Source organism: Solanum lycopersicum, chromosome 4 (genome assembly GCF_036512215.1).
Source record: "Solanum lycopersicum chromosome 4, SLM_r2.1".
NCBI classification, from domain to species: domain Eukaryota; kingdom Viridiplantae; phylum Streptophyta; class Magnoliopsida; order Solanales; family Solanaceae; genus Solanum; species Solanum lycopersicum.
The window spans coordinates 48,984,292-49,005,205 of NC_090803.1; the positions used below are offsets into that span (position 1 = coordinate 48,984,292).

Genomic DNA, 20,914 nt, shown 5'->3' on the forward strand with positions numbered 1-20,914 from the left:
AGAGTAATCAAGTACTTGAAGAATGCACCAGGATTTGGAGTTATGCTGACATCAAAGGTATCTAAACAACTTTCAGTTTATTGTGATGTTGACTGGGCAACATGTCCTATAACAAGGAGATTTGTAAGTGGTTTTGTTGTATAAAATCAGAGACTCTTTGACTTTGTAGAATTCAGAGAAATAGTACAGTGTGTAAAGAAGCTCTGCTGAGGCAGAATAGAGAAGTATGGCTAATGTTGTAGTAAAGGTTGTCTGGTTAATAGGCATGTACAAAGAGTTGAAGGTAGAGCTGGAGTTACCAGTTAAATTGTTTTGTGATAGCAAAGCAGCACTTCAAATTGCTGCTAATCGTACATATCATGAAAGAACAAAGCATATAGAGATTGACATTTTATTCGAAAAAAATACAAGAAGGCCTTTTTATTCAGACAGATCATGTTCCTTCGAGGATGCAACTGGCTGACATATTGACAAAGAGTTTAGGGAGGACTCAACCTGATTTCCTATTATCCAAATTGAGTGTACACAACTTATTTGCACCATACAGCTTGAGGGGAGTATTGAATACAACAACAGTTAGTTAGTAATTAGTCAAGTAGTCAGCTAACGTAGCATAATAGTTGGTTAGGAGTATAAGTTAGTTATAGCATATTCTTGTAGCTAAGTCATGTAGATGTACAGGTGTATGAAGTAATGTATATATATTAGTATGATGCTTAGATAGAGATCAATTCAATACAAAATACATTTTATTTTACACTGTTGGTTTTCCTTTTTCTCTGACGCATAAGTCTCAGAATCTCCATTGAAGGAGTCAACACCTTACTCTTACCGAAAATGCAAAGATAGATTGCGTACAATAGATCCTTGTGATTCGATTCTTTTCTTGATGTCATGCCTAGTGAAAATTTAGTGTATCGGATTGTCTGTATACTATGGGAGGTGAGAGTGTCATAGGTGTGCGAGGATGGGGGCTATTGTGGGCAAGGGAAATGGTGGGGTATCAAAATGTTATTTGTGAGACTTTCTTTTTTTGTTACTTCTATTTAGATACACAAAATTTTGAAGCATTTGCAACGAGGGCTTGTGGTCTACAATTCTCGACTTACCCCCACCATCTTCTATATCATCACATTGTTCACAAATTACTATTAGATTAGTGTTACTTAACTGTAACTAGTTGTGATTATTGCTTGATTTAACAAAATTACGTTTGAGGAATGAAAGAATCACAATAATGAAGAAGTATCAACCGAACAATTGTTGGACTCGAAAAAAGCTTCACAAGATGATAATAGACTTTAGATGTCAAAAAAAAAAAAATACAATTACCTAGCCATGATTTTATTTTCTGAAAAAAGGTACGACTTGATTATGTATAAGCATCGATAATAACAAATTCAAAGTCAATTGTGAGCATTTAGTTATATTAGTTTTCAACATATTGTGTTTAATCATTGATAACAAACCAGTAACCACAAAAAAAATACAAGAGGAATTCATGGAGTACAATTGCAATTAAATTGTTAACACCCAAATCGTCCTTTGAAGTGTTTAATAATTTGTTATATTGTTTTGGGAAACGGCAGTTTTAGTCCCTGTGTTAATACTATATTCTTATTTTAATCCTTGTGTAATCCAACTCAGCAGTATTAACCTTCAATTATATCAAGTGAGTGATTTTGATCCTTCAACTAACAAATTCAAAAAAGATTAACAGAGGGTTCACTGCTAAAAGGAATAGTTTGAATATTTCATTTTAATTCCCTCTTTTGAAAAATAAGCTAAGTCTTCCATGTTTCTATCTTGAAGAACAAGCTCATCAATCTGAGCTACAATTTCAACAAAACCAACTTGATAGGCGTTAACCCTCCCTCATACACCGAAGAACGAGATATTCTTTTTAGCAGTAAAATCTCTGTTAACTTTTTCGGATCTGTTAGTTGAAGGTCAATAGTGATAAGTTAGATAACACAACGACTAAAATAAGAAATTAGCTTTAATATAGGGACAAAAAATACCGTTTTTAAAACCTATTATTTGTGCTCTGTTAGTAGGAGGACTAAAAACGCACATTACTTTTCTTAATATTTCAAAAAAGTTAAGAATGAGTTTGAATTTATACATCATCCTAATTTTAAAGCTTAATATTTCCAAAAATAAAATGAATTTAAATTTTGTACACCATCTTAATTTAATTTTATAATGAGTTCAAATATATGCTATCTAATTAAAATAATATGATTGACCAATTTTTTGGACAATATTAAATTTAACTATATTTGACGACAAAGACAAAGATATTGACAAGTTAAAAAGGATACCAAAGAAAAAAAAGTACGACATATTTTTTTGAAAAAATTCCAATTAATCGAGTGTTCTTATTATTTGTTCCATTCAATTTCTTTAGTCTATCATTATCTAATGTACACTATTTTATTTTATTTTTGATTAAAAAAAATATACACTCTTATAAAACTATGAAATCCTAATTTGAATGTTGATTGGTTTTTTATCGTTTAAAAATAATTTTCTATGAGAAAATTATAATTTAATTATTTCGTAATTTTAAAGGTTTTGTAATCAATTAAAATTTTGATTTTACATCTTTCAAATAATGTTGGTTATCCTGATGATTAAGAATTTAAAAATCGATTAAGATTTAATTTTATATAAATTAGTATTTTGTTTAGACATGATAAAATAATCAAATCAACGATAAAGATCAACAAAAACCAACAAATCATTAATAAAGGAAGATCAGATGAGACAATAAACATATTCAAAATAAACTGCATATTAATATCATTTAAATAGATATAAAATTTATTTTAACATCAATTACCATATATATTTATATAATTTTAATCTTCTTATATATATTTTTATCGATAACAATAGCCTCTAAATCGACATTAAACTGGCTTCAACACCACCACCAGAAAGCACTAAAACTGCACCAGAACTGCACCAAAAACAGCAATGAAAAATCACCATAACAGCAGCTAAACATCTCCAAAAGGCACAAGATAAGCTCCGAAAACAGACTCCAAAACTGCACGAGAAAAGCTCCAAAAATAGACTCCAAAGCTGCACGAGAAAAGCTCCAAAAATAGACTCCAAAGCTGCACAAGAAAAGCTCCAAAAATAGACTCCAAAATGCACCAAACATCACCAGGTTTGCGCAGAAACTACACCAAAAAAGAAAGGAAACTGAAAAAATAGCAAAATATAGTTTAAACTTGAGAAAAGCACACAATGATCCATTTTTTTTTACCCAAAAAAAGTTGTATTATTTATAATGTAACTCCACTTTGTTGGGTTTGTTGTGAATTTTCCCAATACGATTTCATTTCTTCTCCTTGTCCTACTTCTCTCTGTTTCATATTTTGTTGTTGAACTTCTAAACATCTCCGTCTAACCTGAAAGCACAATATATATAAATATTTATATATACTTTATATTAGCTAAGTTGATTAAATGATGAAATAATTCAAAAATGATGTTACAAGATAGTACAGGTAGTTTATCACGAACAGAAGTAGTAGTTTCAGGCTGCACATCTTTAGTTTTGCAAGTCCTTTTGTTGTGACCAGTCTTGTGGCAAGTACTACAATCCAGAGATTTATGTTTCCTTTTCATCGTTGTCCGACTTGCTCCTACTTCATCAGCTTCTTTTCTTCTCTTCTTCTGCTTTCTTCCTCTCTTTATACTTGTCAAGCTCCTTGGAGGCAAGGGGGGGAGTTTGTTAGATTTTGGCCATATTTGCGGGCCATTCATCGGAATAATTGCATTCTCATATATTTTTCTGTATGTTTCCACCTTGTAGGAATCATGGACATGATCAAGAATGTCTTCTCGATTAGCCCAAATAGTTGCAATTGCGTGCTTGCAGGGATTCCAGTGAGACTCCATTTTCTACAACTACATGTTCTCTTCTCCAAATCCACTTCCCAATTATCCATGATACTAGCTCCTATAATTTCATAGTTCCATTTATTTGACTTTCTAGGAATATATTCTCCGGCTGCCTTTTGATTTTTAAGCAATATATCTTCAATCTTGGGACAAACATCACCTAGATTCCATTGTTCTGCTTTCTCCCGGTTAGCTGGCATTCTGGCCATGAGTAGATAGCTCAATTTCTCCAAAAGTGTCAAAATTGGCTTGTCTCTAGTATCGAGTATCATGCTATTGTATACTTCACACACATTATTCGATAACATGTCAGATTGAGCATTTGAGGAGAAATAAGCCATTGTCCATTGACTAGGTTCTTTTTCATTACACCAAACAGCATCATTTGGATCTAACTCAAACATATGATTCATGCATACAATAAATTGTTGCACAGTAGTAGCCTTTGCAGCAGCCCAGAGTGCCCTTTTAATGAGAACCTACCGAGACCTGCTCTTTTAAAGTTGTTATGAAGGTGTAACACACAAAATATATGACTAACATATGGTAAAAGCTTCAATGAGACCTTTTTGTTTGTCGGACATAAAGGTCCAACTAGCCTCATCCTCATGTATATCCAAATCGCTAGCCAAATAAGTCAAGAACTAAGTCCATGTCTCTTTATTTTCTTTCTCAACAATGGCGTGGCAAATGGGAAATATATTATTGTACCATCAATTTCAACTGCAGATAACAATTGAGTTCCGTACATAGGACCCTTCAACCAAAAACCATCCACTCCAATTACTTTTCTACAACCAGCCTTGAAGCCGAACTTGCAAGCAGCAAAACAAATGTATATTCTCTGAAACCTGTATGGTTGTCCCGGCACCTCATTATCAGTAAACTTCATATGAATAGTACTTTCTGGATTTGTCCTATCCATTTCATTGCAATAGTCCCACATCATTTTGAATTGATCTTTGATATCACCATCTAGAATCGAAATGGCCTTATTCTTTGTTCTTTTAACTTGTGATAAAGTCACTTTAGCTCTTAGATCAACATTCACTCTATCTCTAAAATCAGCCAAGCTATCATTTCTATTTGATCCAATTTCATTCAGGTATTTTCTCGCAATGAAGGATGATGTGATTGTTCTATTTTCATGGTGCCTCTCCTTGCAAGTATGTGTAGGATCGTATGTTTTTATCTGGAATGATTTGTCCCATAGCATTTTGGATGCCATAATTTTCCATTTGCACTTTTCATGTATACATTTTGCCCTGATTAATTCTTTGTCATTCTTGTTCCACTTGATATACTTTCCTTTTTTATCTCATGTGTTGCTACAGCATCCTTGAACTCTCTTTTGCTTCCAAAAGTCAACTCTAGAGCATAAATGGGATCATCTCCATCACTCTTAGGATTGAATTGAGGATAATCGTAGCTCTCAGTTTCAGAATCACTATGCAAACTTCTTGTGTCACTAGAATCACAACAATCAGAATCTCCCTCTATTGCTGCCATCTTTTTCTTTACTTCAACACTAATCGGCTCTATTTCACCCAGAATACTCTATTTTATCTTTTCATGGTCATTGACTAACTCGTCGTCGGATAAATCAGCCTCTAAATTACAAAAATCATCACAGATGAATTTTCATGTGTAAATTGTTCCTTGTCATTATCTTCAATGACTTCTTGATTTGGTATATCCCCATTGTCCATTTTAAAATAAGAGTCCAAGTGTTCGAAGTAAATCTCATTCACATCCTCTTTTCGAAGACTTTTGCTAACTGCATAAGCTTATAAATAGGTAGAAATCAATCTCCATCTTCGACCATACTTTCCACACTTGTACCAAAAGGTTATTGAATCAGATTCATATCCGCAAATCTCCGCCATCACTTTAAACTCCTGAAGATTCAACGTGTTCACACTAACATAATCAATATAGTCTATGCTGCCATTATGTAATGTTTGTCTGGAATACGTCTCATGACACCCCCGTGATATACTTTACACTAACAAATGAATCTTCGAGTACTGGATTTGAAATAAAAAAAACAAGCATATATTACATAAGGTGTTGTAGTTTACAAAAGCATACAGAAAAACTAACTTATGGAAAATGCTTCAACTTAATAATCAAATATAATGCCGCTGCATCGAAAATAAAGAAATTTAATGCTCGTAATTATATAAACAGAAAATAGTACATCTACTGAAGAATGCATCACTGATCACAGTGATATTGGTGTGCGCTAGCTATGTGAACTATGATACTACAGATTCCATTCCAGGTGCACCATCTTGTAGTGCTATAACTAACATAGCTAGCTCCAAGCCTCCACCGGTATTCAAATTTGACAGTTCGTTTGCAGATGCAGGAGGATCTTATTACTTCTTACAACTCAAATTTACTGCCGTTGCCACTCTGGCTGATTTCTGTAGTGTTTTTTTTTTTGTTTCACCATTGATCCTAATACTATTTGTGAATAGTAAGACTATCTGAGTTTCTTACAACTTAATACTTTGTAATTTCTTTTTTGAATCTAACAATTCACTAACCTAATCTCTAGATTCAGATCAATAAGAGGGTTAAAGTGTATTCTACAAAAAAAAAAAAAAAAACTTTTTTATCGAGATATCTAGTTAAGGATCAAAATAAATTTAACCATTCACCATAGTTTTTGATGGTAGGATCAATTTTTTTCTTTTGTTTTTACAACATCTCATGAAAAAAATGTTACTAGAAAGTGATGCAGAAGAACTGATAATTCTCAAAAGCAATAACAATAATATAGAGATGAAAAAAAATTCTCGCCATATGTAGGAGTTGATTCTCCATCATTGTTGTGCCTTAAAAACATAGTTGCTTCAAAAAATGGATCAATCTTTTAATGAAATTCAGAACAAAACGAGATTATATGGTTTGATTTGAAGAAAAAAGGGAAGAGAAGTCTGTTCAACAGAGGCAAAGGAAAAGTGAGTTTTGGCGGGAAACCTTTCTCACGTGTAAAAGAGAAAGCAACGTTAGATTTTTGACGTCCGTTTGCAAGGGTATAAAAAGTATACCAATTGTTGAAACATGGAGGACTATTAATGTTGCATGTTAAAATACAAGGATCACTTTGATTCTTAATTCAAACATTAAGGACAATTTTGATCATTTTCTGTTTATGTATGTATGTATGCATGTATATATATATATAATATTGATTGAAAATTTATATATTTACATTTTAATTTATTTAAGATTTATATTTTCTAATAGAAATTTAAAATAGCTTTAATGATTGTAACAAATTTAAGGTGACAGAAAATAAATTGCAATAACAATAAATAATATATGAAGAAACATAATTTTATTGATAAACATAGTGCGGGTACAATTTTGTTCCTCCCTGGATTCTTCTCTTATAAGATATTTAGGGAAAAGACATGAACTCACCCAAGAAATTGTATCGAAAAGTCAATTACAAACTTAAACTACTAAGGCGACCCATTACACACTTATACTACTCAAAAGTGAATTCAATACCACAGTCGAAGCTGACATGGAAATAAAATTATATAAAAATTAAAATAAAAACTTGTTTGGTTAAAAAAAAAGGGCAATTTTTTTCCCACCCCCAGCCTTTTCCTTCATGTTTCCCTACCTTTCTTCTTGCTCAATTTTTTTCTTATCACAAACACTATTTCCATATTAAATTCATCAAGTCAAGAATGGATTATTCAATTTATTGTTTTGTCTTTTTGTTGATTGTGAGCATTTGAAATTTCAAAAAAAATCAGATCTTGCTTTTTTGTGTGTGTAAAAGTTTTTGGGTTTTTGCATGAAATTCAATTTTTTAATGTATGTTCATATATCCTTCTTCTCTCTTAGAAGATCCTCTCTAGATTTATTTCCAAAAATTAGTAATAGTAAATCGAACACTAATTTTCAATTTTCTAACTAAGATCTTTACAATTAAAAAATTACAAATTTTCACAATTCTCCTCTTTGAGCTTGAATGAAATTTGTGTATTGTGATAACTTTTTTTGGTGGGTTTGGTGATGGGTGAAAAATTTGTGGTGGTATGACTTTTAATTTCGAAATTGACAATGAAAATCGTGATTTTGATGTGGATGGTGAATTTATGATTATGGTTATGATGAATTTCAATGATACTGATATGGTTTTGATGGTTAATTAGTTAAATTTATGATATTTGTTATCGATTTTTTATGATGACAATGGTTGTGCGAAGATTTCAGTGGTGAATTTGATTATGGGTGGTGAAAATCGATGATGGTGGAGAAGTGAATTTGATGATAATAGCAACAATGGTAGTAATTTAATGGTTGGCTTGATGGTGTATAGGAAAGAAGAAGAAATTGGGTGACATGGATTTTTTTTTCAAAAATCTGATGTAATTATTGATGTGGTAGTGACATAATGATCACGTGGCGCGAGTGTGAAACACTTTCTCATCATGTGACTGGTCTATGTGCGTCAAGGTTGAAAGAAATTCATTTTTAAGTAATTTAGGTGTGTAATAGTTCATCACAATAGTATAAGCATGTAACTGACTTTTCGTAACAAGTTTAGGGGGGAATTTATGTCTTTTTCCAAGATATTTATTCATTGATTCTTCTCTTATAAGATATTTATTCATGATTTGAGGGTCATTTGTAGCGTATTTCTCAAATTAGGATGATTTGAATTTGATCTCCTTATGAATATCTCATGAATTTGTAGAATATTCAAGATGTTTTTCAAAGGAATAGAATACTATTTATATAGGCCATGAACTAGTGTTTTGAGTAGCCTCCAAGAATTTTAGTTGAAATTGAACACATTGTAGAGTCTCAACTCGAATTAAACACGTCGTGTAAAGTCCCACAAAATTTCAAAGTCTACAACTGCCCCTGCTTCAAGTCTTGTCGGAGTGTAGACTTGTTGAAACTCAATGATGAGGCTTGAAGTACTCATTATTCCATTGCGGTTTTGTAACATCATATTTGCATATTTGATCTGTGAGAAAAAAGATGAAGGATAAATTTGGTCACACATGGCGTGCCAATTTGTTTGCAACAAAGTTTAAGGTGATAGAAAATAAATTGCAATCACAAGAAAATATGAAGAAATATAATTTTATTGATAAACATAGTGCTGGTACAATTCTGTTTTTCCCTTGATTCAAATCTCATAAGATATTTATCTATTGATTCATCTCTCATAAGATATTCATGATTCGAGGACCATTTGTGGCGTATTTCTCAAACTAGATTGATTTGGATTTGATCTCCTTATAAATACTACTACATCAATTTGATAAATATTTTATATCACTTTTCAACGGAATGCCTTTGTGTGTGTGTGTGTGTGTGTGTGTGCATATATATATATATATATTCTTATTTTCTTCTTTCTTTTTCTTCTAATGTTGATTAAAGAACTAATGATTTATTATTTCGTGAATAACTCATTCATTAGATATTATTGAGTTACGTGATGATGACAAATAATCAAATTAATTTTGAGATTTTACTAATATTTTTAAAAGCTATATTTCATTATTTTTAATGTATGAATAATAGTAAAATATTATTTGCAAGTTCAATGCAATGTTTTTTATGACCGCGCGAAGCGCGAGTTAATTAACTAGTATATATATATATTACTACTTACTTTCTCATTTTTCAAAAAAATAAATGTCATTCTTAATAAATATTTTTCATACATTTGTTTCAAATTTAAAATCTTAATTAAATAATAAGCTATTAAATTATATTAATTTAATTTTAGGAGTGACTAATTTTATCAAATTAGATAATCTTGCAAAATAATCATTTTTAATTTAATAAATATGATTATTTAATAAAGAAGATGTTATAATTTAAATGGTTTTAATTTGAGAAATTTTGGCAATCCATATCTCCTTTAACCGGCCAATCCGTGTATGTCACATATGTGAGCACATGGATTGTGCTTCTTTATATATAAGAAAAAACGAACAACGATTGAGAAGAACATTTTAATGAACTGCAACACTTCATTGCTTTGAGTATAAAAATTGCATCTTCTTGTCCTCCTATTTTTGAATTTGAATTCGAGTTTGAGGAAGTTTGAAGTCAGAATCCTTAACGTCTAAGCTTTAGTTTGCTGCCCCCCAGAAAGGCAATTTCGTTTTCCTCTTACATTTTTTTCGATGTGGTTGTTATGTGTTCAACACTTGGTATAGAGTCTGTTATTACGAGTATTTGGTTTTCCTGTTTTAGTGTTTGCTTTAATCTCATTTTCTCATAAGTCTCCGGGCAGTAAGCGTGAGTCAAACATTAGTGGAGTTGTTTGAATGTTATATATTGGTCATTATACTCATTAACTTGATTTTGTATCCCTATAACTAACCAAATATCTGCCTTGCTTTGCCTGCAATGGTTTGACATTCACTTGATCTCCACTTTGAGTGTGCTAATTATGTAGCTCTGTTTCATCACTCTTTGTTTGAATCCTGTCGGTCTGTTATTTTGAACTCTCTTATTAGCCTATACTCTTACAATTTGTTTATGTCCTCACATAACTCGAATGCTGGCTGCGTTTCTCTTGTATTTCAGCTGCTCATATCCTTAATGTAAACTCGAGTTAGAATCGGCTAAGAAAAGCATAAGACATGTCATATTGCTGCTTTCAAGTTCTGGAATTTTTTACCAAAATAAGTCATTCTATAAATCAATGTACCAAAATAGTTTTTTTAAAAAAAATTTTTTTATAAAACTAGTATAAACGTGGTTCACAATAACATTTTATGCTTTTTTTATTTTAAAAAAATTAATGGAAAATAAAGCAAAAGTTCACGGAGCAAATAGAAATAAAACGTTATTGACAATAACGTTTTATACTTCGTTATCTCGAATCACATTTTAGAGCTAAAACGTTTTTCAAAAGTAACGTTTTATATTTTAGTACAATAGACACATTTTATCCAATCACGGGCTCTTCAATTAAAGAATCGAATCCTGTATTTTACAGATTATAAAATGTAACTGATAATCACGTTTCTTATATAAAACGTAACGGTCAATCACGTTTTATGTAAATTTAATCACGGGGCATCGAATTAAGAATAAAATCCTGCTACATTGGATTCTTACAGATCATAAAACGTTACCGCTGATCACGTTTCTACATTAAATTGTGACTATCACTTACGACACTATGTTAAAGTCAATTTTTTCATTTTTTTTTTACTGACGAAAATGGTTATAAAATGAACCTTGTTGAAACAAATGTTATATACACTCCAACAGTATTCATTCAAAATTTTGTTTGTGTAGCTCAATTTTGAAACAATATTTACAAAGGTATGAATTAAATAAGTCAAGTCAATATATCATATTGTGTTATTAATTTTACCATAGCTTTCAAATATTTTCTTATTTATTACTTAAAAAGATGACTTATTTTTACCATAGCTTTCAACAACACTAGTAGTATTTCTGATGGAAGTGCATCTTCTACTTCTAATATCAACAATTATACAAGTCAGTTATCCATGCTCTCTCTTCCTTCTACTGCTCATTATGTCAATGCACCAAATAATATTCACTTTGCTCTTCAAGCTCCCCATAGAAATGCGCCCAATTATAACAATCAAGTTTCTGCAACTGAAGCCAACTTTTAAATAACTTGCAACCATAAACTTCAATAATCAATTTAAAGAAATATTCAAACACCATCAAATGCAACATATACATGTAACCAAATTTCTTGATTAATAGTCAACTGCATCTATTTGGTATTAGTTAATATGTCAACCTCAAACATGGTCAGCAGTACAAAATACATAAAATTACACATAATAAAATACTTGACACCATACAAAGTTAAGTGAAAAAATATTAACCACAAAAATGGAGTTTCTTGCTGGAGTTTCAAAAAACTAGACTTAATTTTTACATAAGAAGAACAAAAATGAGCAGAACTTTTTCAATCGGCAAAAAGAGTGAAAAATGAGCTCCAAGTTATCTTCTTTTTCTTCCTATATCAATCTGCAATATGAATTTCAAATTATTAAAAATTGAAGCTATACACCATTCTGAAAGTAAAGTAATGCATCTCAAGAGAAAAATTACAAAAAAAATTTCTTCATGTTGATTAGAACTCACTTGGAACCACATGATTCATCCTTAGCCTTTTTTCTTTGTCAATACAGAAACTTTTATTTTGTTCTTTTGGCCGTGCTGATTAAGATAATGACTCCGTAAAAGTAGGAACAATTTTTCAGTTATTCAACTAAAAAGGAACACTTATTCAAAGAATAATTTGAAGATTTTAACATACCAGTCCCACAAAGCTAAGGAATGATTGTACGCTTTTTCTTCACCGATGGTTCACCACCTTGGCTTGCACCTTGATTTGCATTCTCCAACTCATCACCATCCACAAAGTTTGGGGCGTTGTCAAAATGTTGAGGTTGATTACTACCAAATACATTTCCAAGTGTTGAAAGACTTGGGTTCCTTAATATTTGTGGAGTCTGTGGTGTCATGTACGTCACAATCTCAATGTTGGTTCATAATTTGAGACTGCTTGGGAATCTTGTGTGGTTTGATCATCTTCACCCATTTCAATAGGTGCTCGACCTCTCTCAACAGCACGTACCTTCCTACCCGCAACACCACATTTTCCTCGCCGACGAATAGGAGGATGCAAATGGTCAGACATTAGCTCCTCTCTTCTATAATTTGCTTGAACATGAATCCTATCTGCCTCTTGCACATATGCCAAACAATTAGATCCTTCATCCCGCACCATTGCACGAAACCCGTAAAAATCCTCCATTGCTGGATTTTCACCGAGTGATATTGCTTTATTAAAACCATCAAATGAATATGACGCACCTGTCCAAAATTTAAAATTAACCCATTCAGTCCATCGAATAAAATTTGACAGAAAATCAAATATCTAAGATGTTTTTGAACATGACTCGAATAAAAATGAAAAGTCCATATACGAATACATCCACCTAAAGGGAAAATATTGGAACAAGAAAAACAGTACTCAACAATCTAGATTCTAGCTATAGTTTGGAAGAAATCATTTATGCTCCAACAATTACTAAGCTAATATCTAACTTCTTTAATAACCAACTACCCAAGGGATCAATGGTCATATTGTTCAAATTCCGCGGATAATGGAACCACCACGCTACCTTCTCTATAGCTATATGTGACTTTGCTAACTGGAGAAATCATATCCATAAATCCAGAGACCTGGAGACTACTATGTTTAAAGTCTTAAGGTTTTGGACTAAAACCTAATAATCTTTGACAAATATTTTGTCAATCCACAACAGACATCTGTGGCTCATACCCAACTACCGGATTACCTTTCACGGGTAAGCCATACAATATCTCCACGTCCTGTAAAGTGATCGTACTCTCACCCGTCCTAAAGTGAAATGTATGAGTCTCAGGCCGCCATCTCTCAACTAGTGCAGTGATTAAGCTACGATTAATAACAGGCCTATGAGACCTATAAACACCATATAATCCAGATAGTTTAATCACATCTAGGACTCGTGGATGAATGGGATGTTCATTTACTTGGTCCCAAAACTTCCCATCACATTTCCTTGTGTTCAAAATCATATTATCATTCCCTATCCATATATCTCGTGACCTATGAGTGAGTTGTCCAGTTAATACAGACGGATCAAGTGGACCGGGATCCAATTGGTATGCATTATCAGCAACCATAAAATAAATACATATACAGAAGTAAGAATACAACGTAACTTAGAAGCTTTCCTCACATACTTCATCGACAAAATTTTCAATCATATCAATTAAAATATAAGCTTTACTATAAGAGTCGCAACTCGCAACTATTGAAAAAATTGAATATCTTCATTCAAATATAGTTTCAAGTACATATAATTTCTTATCATATATGTGAGCTCAATGTCTAAAAGGCTTAAATGAGTGAGGTATCATTTTTTTTCCGAAATGAGAATCATGTCACAGAAATTCCAACAGTGGACCACCTGAATGTTGTATTTTATATTGGGCAACACTTTCTGTTAACAATACAACATTCAAATCATTAGTAAACTTCAGTCACAAGACTTATCTTGATACCAAGTTATGGTGATCATTACAATTTTGACCACAAATTTTGATGAATTGCTAGAATCTTTTAGCATTTGTGATCGAAAATCCTAAAGATTACTCACCATTTATCTCTGGTACATCCTAAGATAAAAAGATAGGCATAATACGACCATTAACTTGGCGCTAACGAATAACTATGTCCTCCAACTTTGAATGTGCACAAGTAAGTACTTAAAATATTATAAAATTGAACAAGTAGACACACGTATCCTACATGACATAATACATCTAGGATGTCAGAGGATACAAAAAAACACAAGAAAATATATACTAAGAGCTAAAGTACCGAAAATATCTCTATCATTGAAAAAAATTACAGCATAAATTTATATTTTGTAGGGATAATGCCCAAATACCCCCTCAACCTATGTCCGAAATCTCAGAGACACACTTATACCATACTAAGGTCCTATTACCCCCCTGAACTTATTTTATTAGTAACTTTTTACCCCTTTTTAACTTGCGTGGCACTATCTTGTGGGCCCAACGATGGTTGACTTTTTTTTTCAAACTAGTGCCACGTAGGCTAAAAAGGGTAGAAATTACATATAAAATAAGTTCAGGAGGTAATAGGACCTTACTATAGTATAAGTGTGTCTCTAGGATTTCAGGCATAGGTTGAGGGGGTACTTGGGTATTTTCCCTATTTTGTATCATATGTAATTACAAGTTATGTAACTTAATTCTTAAAAAACTTTGCTAATAGAGTCATATGTTTGATTCATAATTCACCAAGTTATACAGTAAAAAGACATAACTTAATTCCTGAAAACTTATGTCAATAGATACATAAATTCAGTTTTAAAACCAATAATAATGTTGTAAGAGACATATTTTTATTCTCACCAAACCTATACAGTAAAAATTCTCTAAACTTAGATATCACACAAAATTAGGTCATCAATAAGAATACTTTGGCCTACAATTTCTTTTAGCAAAAATAGGCGTAAAAATTTAAAAAAGAAAGATTTGAAGAGCCCTAAAACAAAGTAGGGATCACTTTTAACTTTTCGGCGCGAATTCAAATTTATATATCCCAGACAAAATTTGTACTTTGTTGAGCAAAGTGTTACTTTGTACCCCATTGATCATTTAAATTGATACTAATATTATATAAAAGAATTTATTGTGTCTATAAAATCCCTTAAACATTCCTTCTGTTAATTTACAGCCCTTTCTGTTTATTCCTATTAATAACTAATAGTTTGAAGAAAATCAGAAGCAAAGTTGTGATGAAGGAGAAAGAGAAGATGTTGTTGCTAAATGAACTTGTTGCAATGCTAACAATGGTGTTAATATTGTTGGTAAAATGGAGTAAAGGGTCATCGAATTCTTGTCGATACAGATATGGATACTGATGATTTCTTTGCTCTTTTATACCTTTTGAAACTTAACACATCACAAATGGACTTAAAGGTTTGCCTTCTTTTTTTTTGTTCAAAGCATGTCATGAAATGTAATATAACTTTGAAGAGATGTATTTTCGTATATTGAGAGTTATTTTTTTTATGCAGGCAATAACTATTAGCACACATGGATGGAATGATGCAGGACATGTTGTAAATCAAGTGTATGATATGCTTTACATGATAGGACGTGACGATATTGTTGTTGACGTGGGAGGTGAAGGTGGAATACTTCCTAATGGTACCATTCTACCTGATGTTGGTGGATATCTCCCTATAATTGATCAGGTGAACATAAATTTTTCATTTGCTCTACTTTTGGTTCTATTCTGCAAGTCAAGAATCATTTGCTGGTTAGTTAAATGTCTTCATAATTTTCGTTTACTTGAAATCTTGAGTGTGCTAACTTTTCAATGATTTGTTAGGGAAATGCTACAGCTGGTTATTGTAGATACAGACAGGCTATTCTAGGTCCTGGAGGACGTTTGGATATCAACTCTAATTTTGGATTCTGAAAGAGCTTCCTCCCACACGTATCATTTTGCATTAAAACTGAATGGAGCATTACTTTGTCTATCTTCCTTAATCACATTTTTTCTAGTTTTACTCAAGAAGAAATAGAATTAGACACTTCTGTTAAATCCCATGGAAAAATTTGTCAAGGACCTAGGGATGCATATGGATCACAATGTTGGAGGTACCATCAGCTCATTGGATTTTCAATCTGGGTATTTCGAAAAACAAAATAAAAGGGTCCACCAAGAGCCAGGCGGAAGAAAAGGGGAGAGATTTCTTCTTTTAATGAGATAGTGAGACAAAAAAACAGAAAAAAAAAAGAAGTACAACTTTATAAGAGTTCATAATGCAGCACCATGTCTTATAAGCTGAAAAATATCAAAGTTTGAAGTTGACAGAAGTTTGAGGTTAGCGCTATATATGTTGCTGCTAGAAAAACAACAATATACCTCGTGTAATCCCACAAGTGGGGGTCTAAACTATTCACTATTTTTTATCTTAGGAGAAAGTTCACTTCTTAGACAATAAATTTGTAGACACTATACACCAGCGAAATTTTTTTCTGAAACTTTTTAAAGGATAGCTACAAATGACACTCTAAAGAACAACAGGCAGCCCAAAAAGACATTGAAACAATCAACTTCACATGAGCACAAGGAAGCAGTAAACTGTTGCTACCACTAATATTTTGTTAGTTATCATAAAAAGAGGAAAAACAAAACTAAAATGTCATTTTCTAACAAAAAGAAAAATAACAAATTCATCAACTATAAGATAAACTAAATCAATCAATGTATGACAAAATTACCTGAATCACAAAAAGAACTCTTCTTTATCAAAGTTTTTTTACCTTTTTAAAGCAAATCTACAGACGTTTTCAAAGTTTTGAAATTTCACCTCCAATCTTTTGCAGTGTGTTTAAACTACAATACTCGATCAACACTCTCAAATCTCTTGTATAGAGCAAAACAATTTCAAATCGAGTAAAGATTAAGCATCAATGGAAGAGCAAGAAGATGAATTGGTCTTCCAAATTCGTGCACTCTTCAGATACAGCATTCATCAACTTCATTGTGCCTTTGAAGCGAGACTTGATGTGAGTTCTCTTCTTAATTTTATCCCCTGTAACTTGAAGGTAGGTTTGGAGAATGAAGTGGGTTTACTTGGAGGGTTTTCTTCCCCAATTTTAATATAACTAAATTGGGTATTTTTTTTGTTCTAGTGCAAGAGTAAATGATATATGCTTAAAACGTTCTTCCAATAACGTATTAGAGTTAAAAAGTAATTTCCAGTTACGTATTATTATTTAACGTCGTTAGCAGTCCGTCCCTTTTCTCATTAAATTTTTTAAAATAAAATAAAAAATTTTAAAATAAATAAAGTATAAAACGTTACTGTGAACCACGTTTATACTAGTTTTGTAAAAAAATTAAAAACATATTATTTTGGTGAATTGATTTATAGAATGGCTAATTTTGGTCAAAAATTCTGCAACACGATTTCATTAGACATTAGCCTAATTTTGTTTGTTCTCTATTGCTAAGTGTCATTCAAGTTTAGGCGCATGTGTTACATCTTAGAAATTCTCTACATTATCTTGTTGTTTCGAGAGTTCGATTTCTCTTAAAATTTGAACAATATCGATTCTAAACCTTGTTTACTTCTTTAAACGTAATCATGTTTTGTTAGAAATTCCCTTTTTGTTGAATGCCTTGAATCGGACCCGCTACAAACAGAAAGGACGGGGGTCTCGCTGACCGGTCAGCGAGTCGGGGGGTCCAGGGGGGCGACGCGCCCCCTGGCCTGGGGGTCCGGGGGGGCGGAGACGCCCCCGGGCCGACGGTATACAATGTTGTTGTATTGGGCCCTTAATTTTCTGTTGATTCTGTATGTTGGGCTCAAGCCTGTTAGGGCGTAGCTTAGCACTATATATAGACGCTATGGGAAACCCTATTCTGTAATTCTGTTTTTGCCTCTCCATAATAAAACTGCTCCCTCTCTTCCCGTGGACGTAGCCAATTTATTGGTGAACCACGTAAATCTGTTGTCTTGTTTTTCGCGTTTATATTTTCTCGTATTATCTCAAATTCCGCACAACACCTTTTCTTTAAGTGTGGCTGCAGGTTCATTTATAGTATAATATTAATTTCATCTCTTATGTTGACCTTTTGTGGATGGTAGTTTCTGTTGGGTTTTATTTGCCTTAAATTTCTTATCATAAATAGGTTTTCCTTTTAGGAAAAGGTTTTGGATTGATTAATCTTTTTCTGGTAGGAAAAAGTTTACGACTCTATAAATAGAGGCATGTTCCTTCTAACTTAATCAGCATTCACAATGTAGTCTTAAGGTTTTGAGAGTTTTGGTTAGAGGGAGAATTTGTGGGTCACAAGCTTGATATGTTATCACTTGTGTGAACCTCCCATGTATTCTGAGTGAATTGGTTGAGGTTGTTTCTCTCTGTATTTTATACTCTCATATTTATAGTGGATTGCTCATCTCCTTTGTGGACGTAGGTCGATTGACCGAACCATGTTAAATCTTTGTGTCTTTTGGTATATTTCTCATTGTCTTCTTACTCGTGGTCTTTCGAGGTTTGCTTTGCTAGCTTCCGCGTTTACACCTGCTTATTTTTCGGTCCTAACAGTTTCCTCATAACATACTCTGCTCTTGCTAAATGTTGATGCTATGTTTACTGCTCCATTGACATCGCAGTAGGACTCTTCTCCCCCTACAAGTCATTCCCTGTAAACGGAACTTCTCGCTAAAAAATAGCGTTGAAACACTCGTCTCCTTCAAGTGTTTTTTTCCTTAGCTTTATCAACAATAACAAAAAAAAAAAAAAGGGAAACTGTTCTAATATGTTCGTAACGTGTTCATCAGCTTAAAATGTATTCTTATAATTCTACAAACATGCCCTTACTTTATTTATTTTATTTTTAAGAAGAACTCTTTTAGCGCTTGTTTTTCTTAGTTTTGTTAGAACTCAATCAACGATATAATAAATACATATGGGAACTTGAGATATGGGAACTGCTGCGCCTTTTGCCGATCTAACTAATATGTGGATGCAAGTTTATAGTAGGTAAATACATGTATGCGTATTTTTGGTTTTATGTTGAACTTAACAATATTGTGGTTAAGCATATTTGATACTTTGAAGTCCTGTTAGCATAAATTTTGTCTTCTGGTGAAATTCTCTGTAAAGAGACCAACACAAAGTCCTCTCCTCTCTTTTTATTTCCATCATCGATGTTTTAATATGTGAAATTATGTCTTCTCTGTTTTGACTCTTTAAGTACAACCTGGGGGTTTGTCGGCTTGTAATGAATGTTTACTAGACATTGTCAAGGCTCACATGAACTAATCAATTCAATTACTACTCTAGCATAATAATTTTTTGACTTGTTTCATATTTTCAAGTGAATATTTGTGCCTTTGCTTAATAGTATTGTTAGTCATGTCATTATTTGCCGTATTTAAATGCCCTTAGCACTCAGCTTTTGTTTTGTCCTTATCTTGGTGATTAACTCGTTGAACTTACACTTCACTCTTTTATTTACAACTGACGTGATTATGATCGTAATGTGCTAATATCTTTAGCATTTCTATGAAATTTGAACATTAGTCAGGTGTTATAAATTGTGATTATGATCGTAATGTGCTAATATCTTTTTTTGTTTCACTGAATTAGTTCAGTTTAGTTGCTCTGCTCGCTTTTTGTTATTAGTTCATAAGATATGTGATAGTCAGCAATGTTCGATGTCTTGTTGTCAACCCCATTGTCTTCAAAAGAAATCTCAAAACTCCCTAGGGACTCCATCTCCCATTCCTTTAACACGAGTTGTATACTTCTTAAAGATTGTATTCCTATCTAAATGAATCCATTTGGCTTTGAACTTGTTTGTTTGGATCTGGTATAGCTGAAATTTATTCCAAGATAACTATGTTCATTTTATTGATAAATTATCGTTCGTCTAAGTCACCACAATAGCATGCATATTTTCGTTGATAGTTGTCTCTTTTTAAAATCCTAACCCATCTTGAATTTTTCTACATGAGTTAAATTTAGAAACCTTTAAATATTTTCCCTCTTTCTGTTGTGACTAGAAGAATTCTTTGTTAATGCATAATACTTTGAATCTGATGCAGTCGAATTTAGCTTCACTCTATTGATGGTCTAAGTTATTTATCGCTTTAGCGTCGTACACCATTTTATGAACTTGGCTCTTGTGCAGTGAATTTACTATGCTCTATTTCAACCCCCCCCCCCCCCTTTTTTTTTTTCCTTATCAAAACTTTGCCTTCAAAACTTGATCAGTATGCATACAATTAATGTTTTCTAAATTTGTTTCTTTGAGTGGCATTTGTGTATATCTAAGAAAGTCGAAACATCACCATTATTGTAGAGGAATGTCAATATGTTAGAATGATAGAACTGCAAGGTTTTAAGCTTTATCTATCATTTTTACTATATGATAATTGTGCATGTTGATACCCAATTTTGGCTCTCCTAATAATAATAATAATAATAATAATAATAATGATAATAATAATTTTTAATTATTTATGTTTACTTGATAAATTCATCTCATAAATGTTATTTCTTATATAAATTTTTAAAATATATATATATATATATATATATATATATATATCACGGGAGACGCTATCCAATGGAAATTCTCTTGATTAACTTGATTGGTGTATGCAAGTACTCGATATATTTTCTTTGTCGAGCTGATTGGGCTCAGAGGCTTTCACCTATATGCACCTCTCCGGGTCATGCGGCTATTTGGAGTTATCCAAGACATTCCTCTATGGACAATGATGAGATTTAGTGAAGATGTATTTATTTCAATCTCGCTAGATCGAATAAGAAATCTACAAGCCGAGTGGGAATAAACATTCGATTTACAAATAGGCGAAGAAAA

The 20,914-nt window shown here is 32.3% G+C and overlaps 1 protein-coding gene and 1 long non-coding RNA gene across 3 annotated transcripts; both read right to left on the reverse strand.

Annotated features, from left to right (window-relative positions):
* Positions 1-3,776: 3,776 nt before the first annotated feature.
* LOC138348143 (uncharacterized) lies at positions 3,777-5,146 on the reverse strand. Its single transcript, XM_069296753.1, has 2 exons — positions 4,630-5,146; positions 3,777-4,309 (listed from the first exon to the last, which is right to left on the reverse strand). The coding sequence occupies exons 1-2, from the start codon at positions 5,144-5,146 to the stop codon at positions 3,777-3,779; spliced, it is 1,050 nt and encodes a 349-aa protein (XP_069152854.1).
* Positions 5,147-11,663: 6,517 nt separating this feature from the next.
* Positions 11,664-17,189, reverse strand: LOC112941369 (uncharacterized). 2 transcript variants are annotated; one of them, XR_003246542.2, is made up of 3 exons: positions 16,834-17,189; positions 12,230-12,789; positions 11,664-11,937 (listed from the first exon to the last, which is right to left on the reverse strand). It is a non-coding gene; the product is annotated as an uncharacterized lncRNA (long non-coding RNA). The 2 variants fall into 2 exon arrangements; XR_003246541.2 differs by having other exon boundaries at positions 12,055-12,789; positions 16,834-17,156.
* Positions 17,190-20,914: the final 3,725 nt, after the last annotated feature.

What these genes read in the sequence shown, in the direction of transcription:
- LOC138348143 (XM_069296753.1), bottom strand. Translation starts at nt 5,146, where the DNA reads ATGGCATCCAAAATGCTATGGGACAAATCATTCCAGATAAAAACATAC. An exon ending in ATCTGCAGTTGAAATTGATG is followed by an intron (nt 4,310 to 4,629) that starts GTACAATAATAT and finishes TGTTTGAGTTAG; the next exon opens with ATCCAAATGATGCTGTTTGG.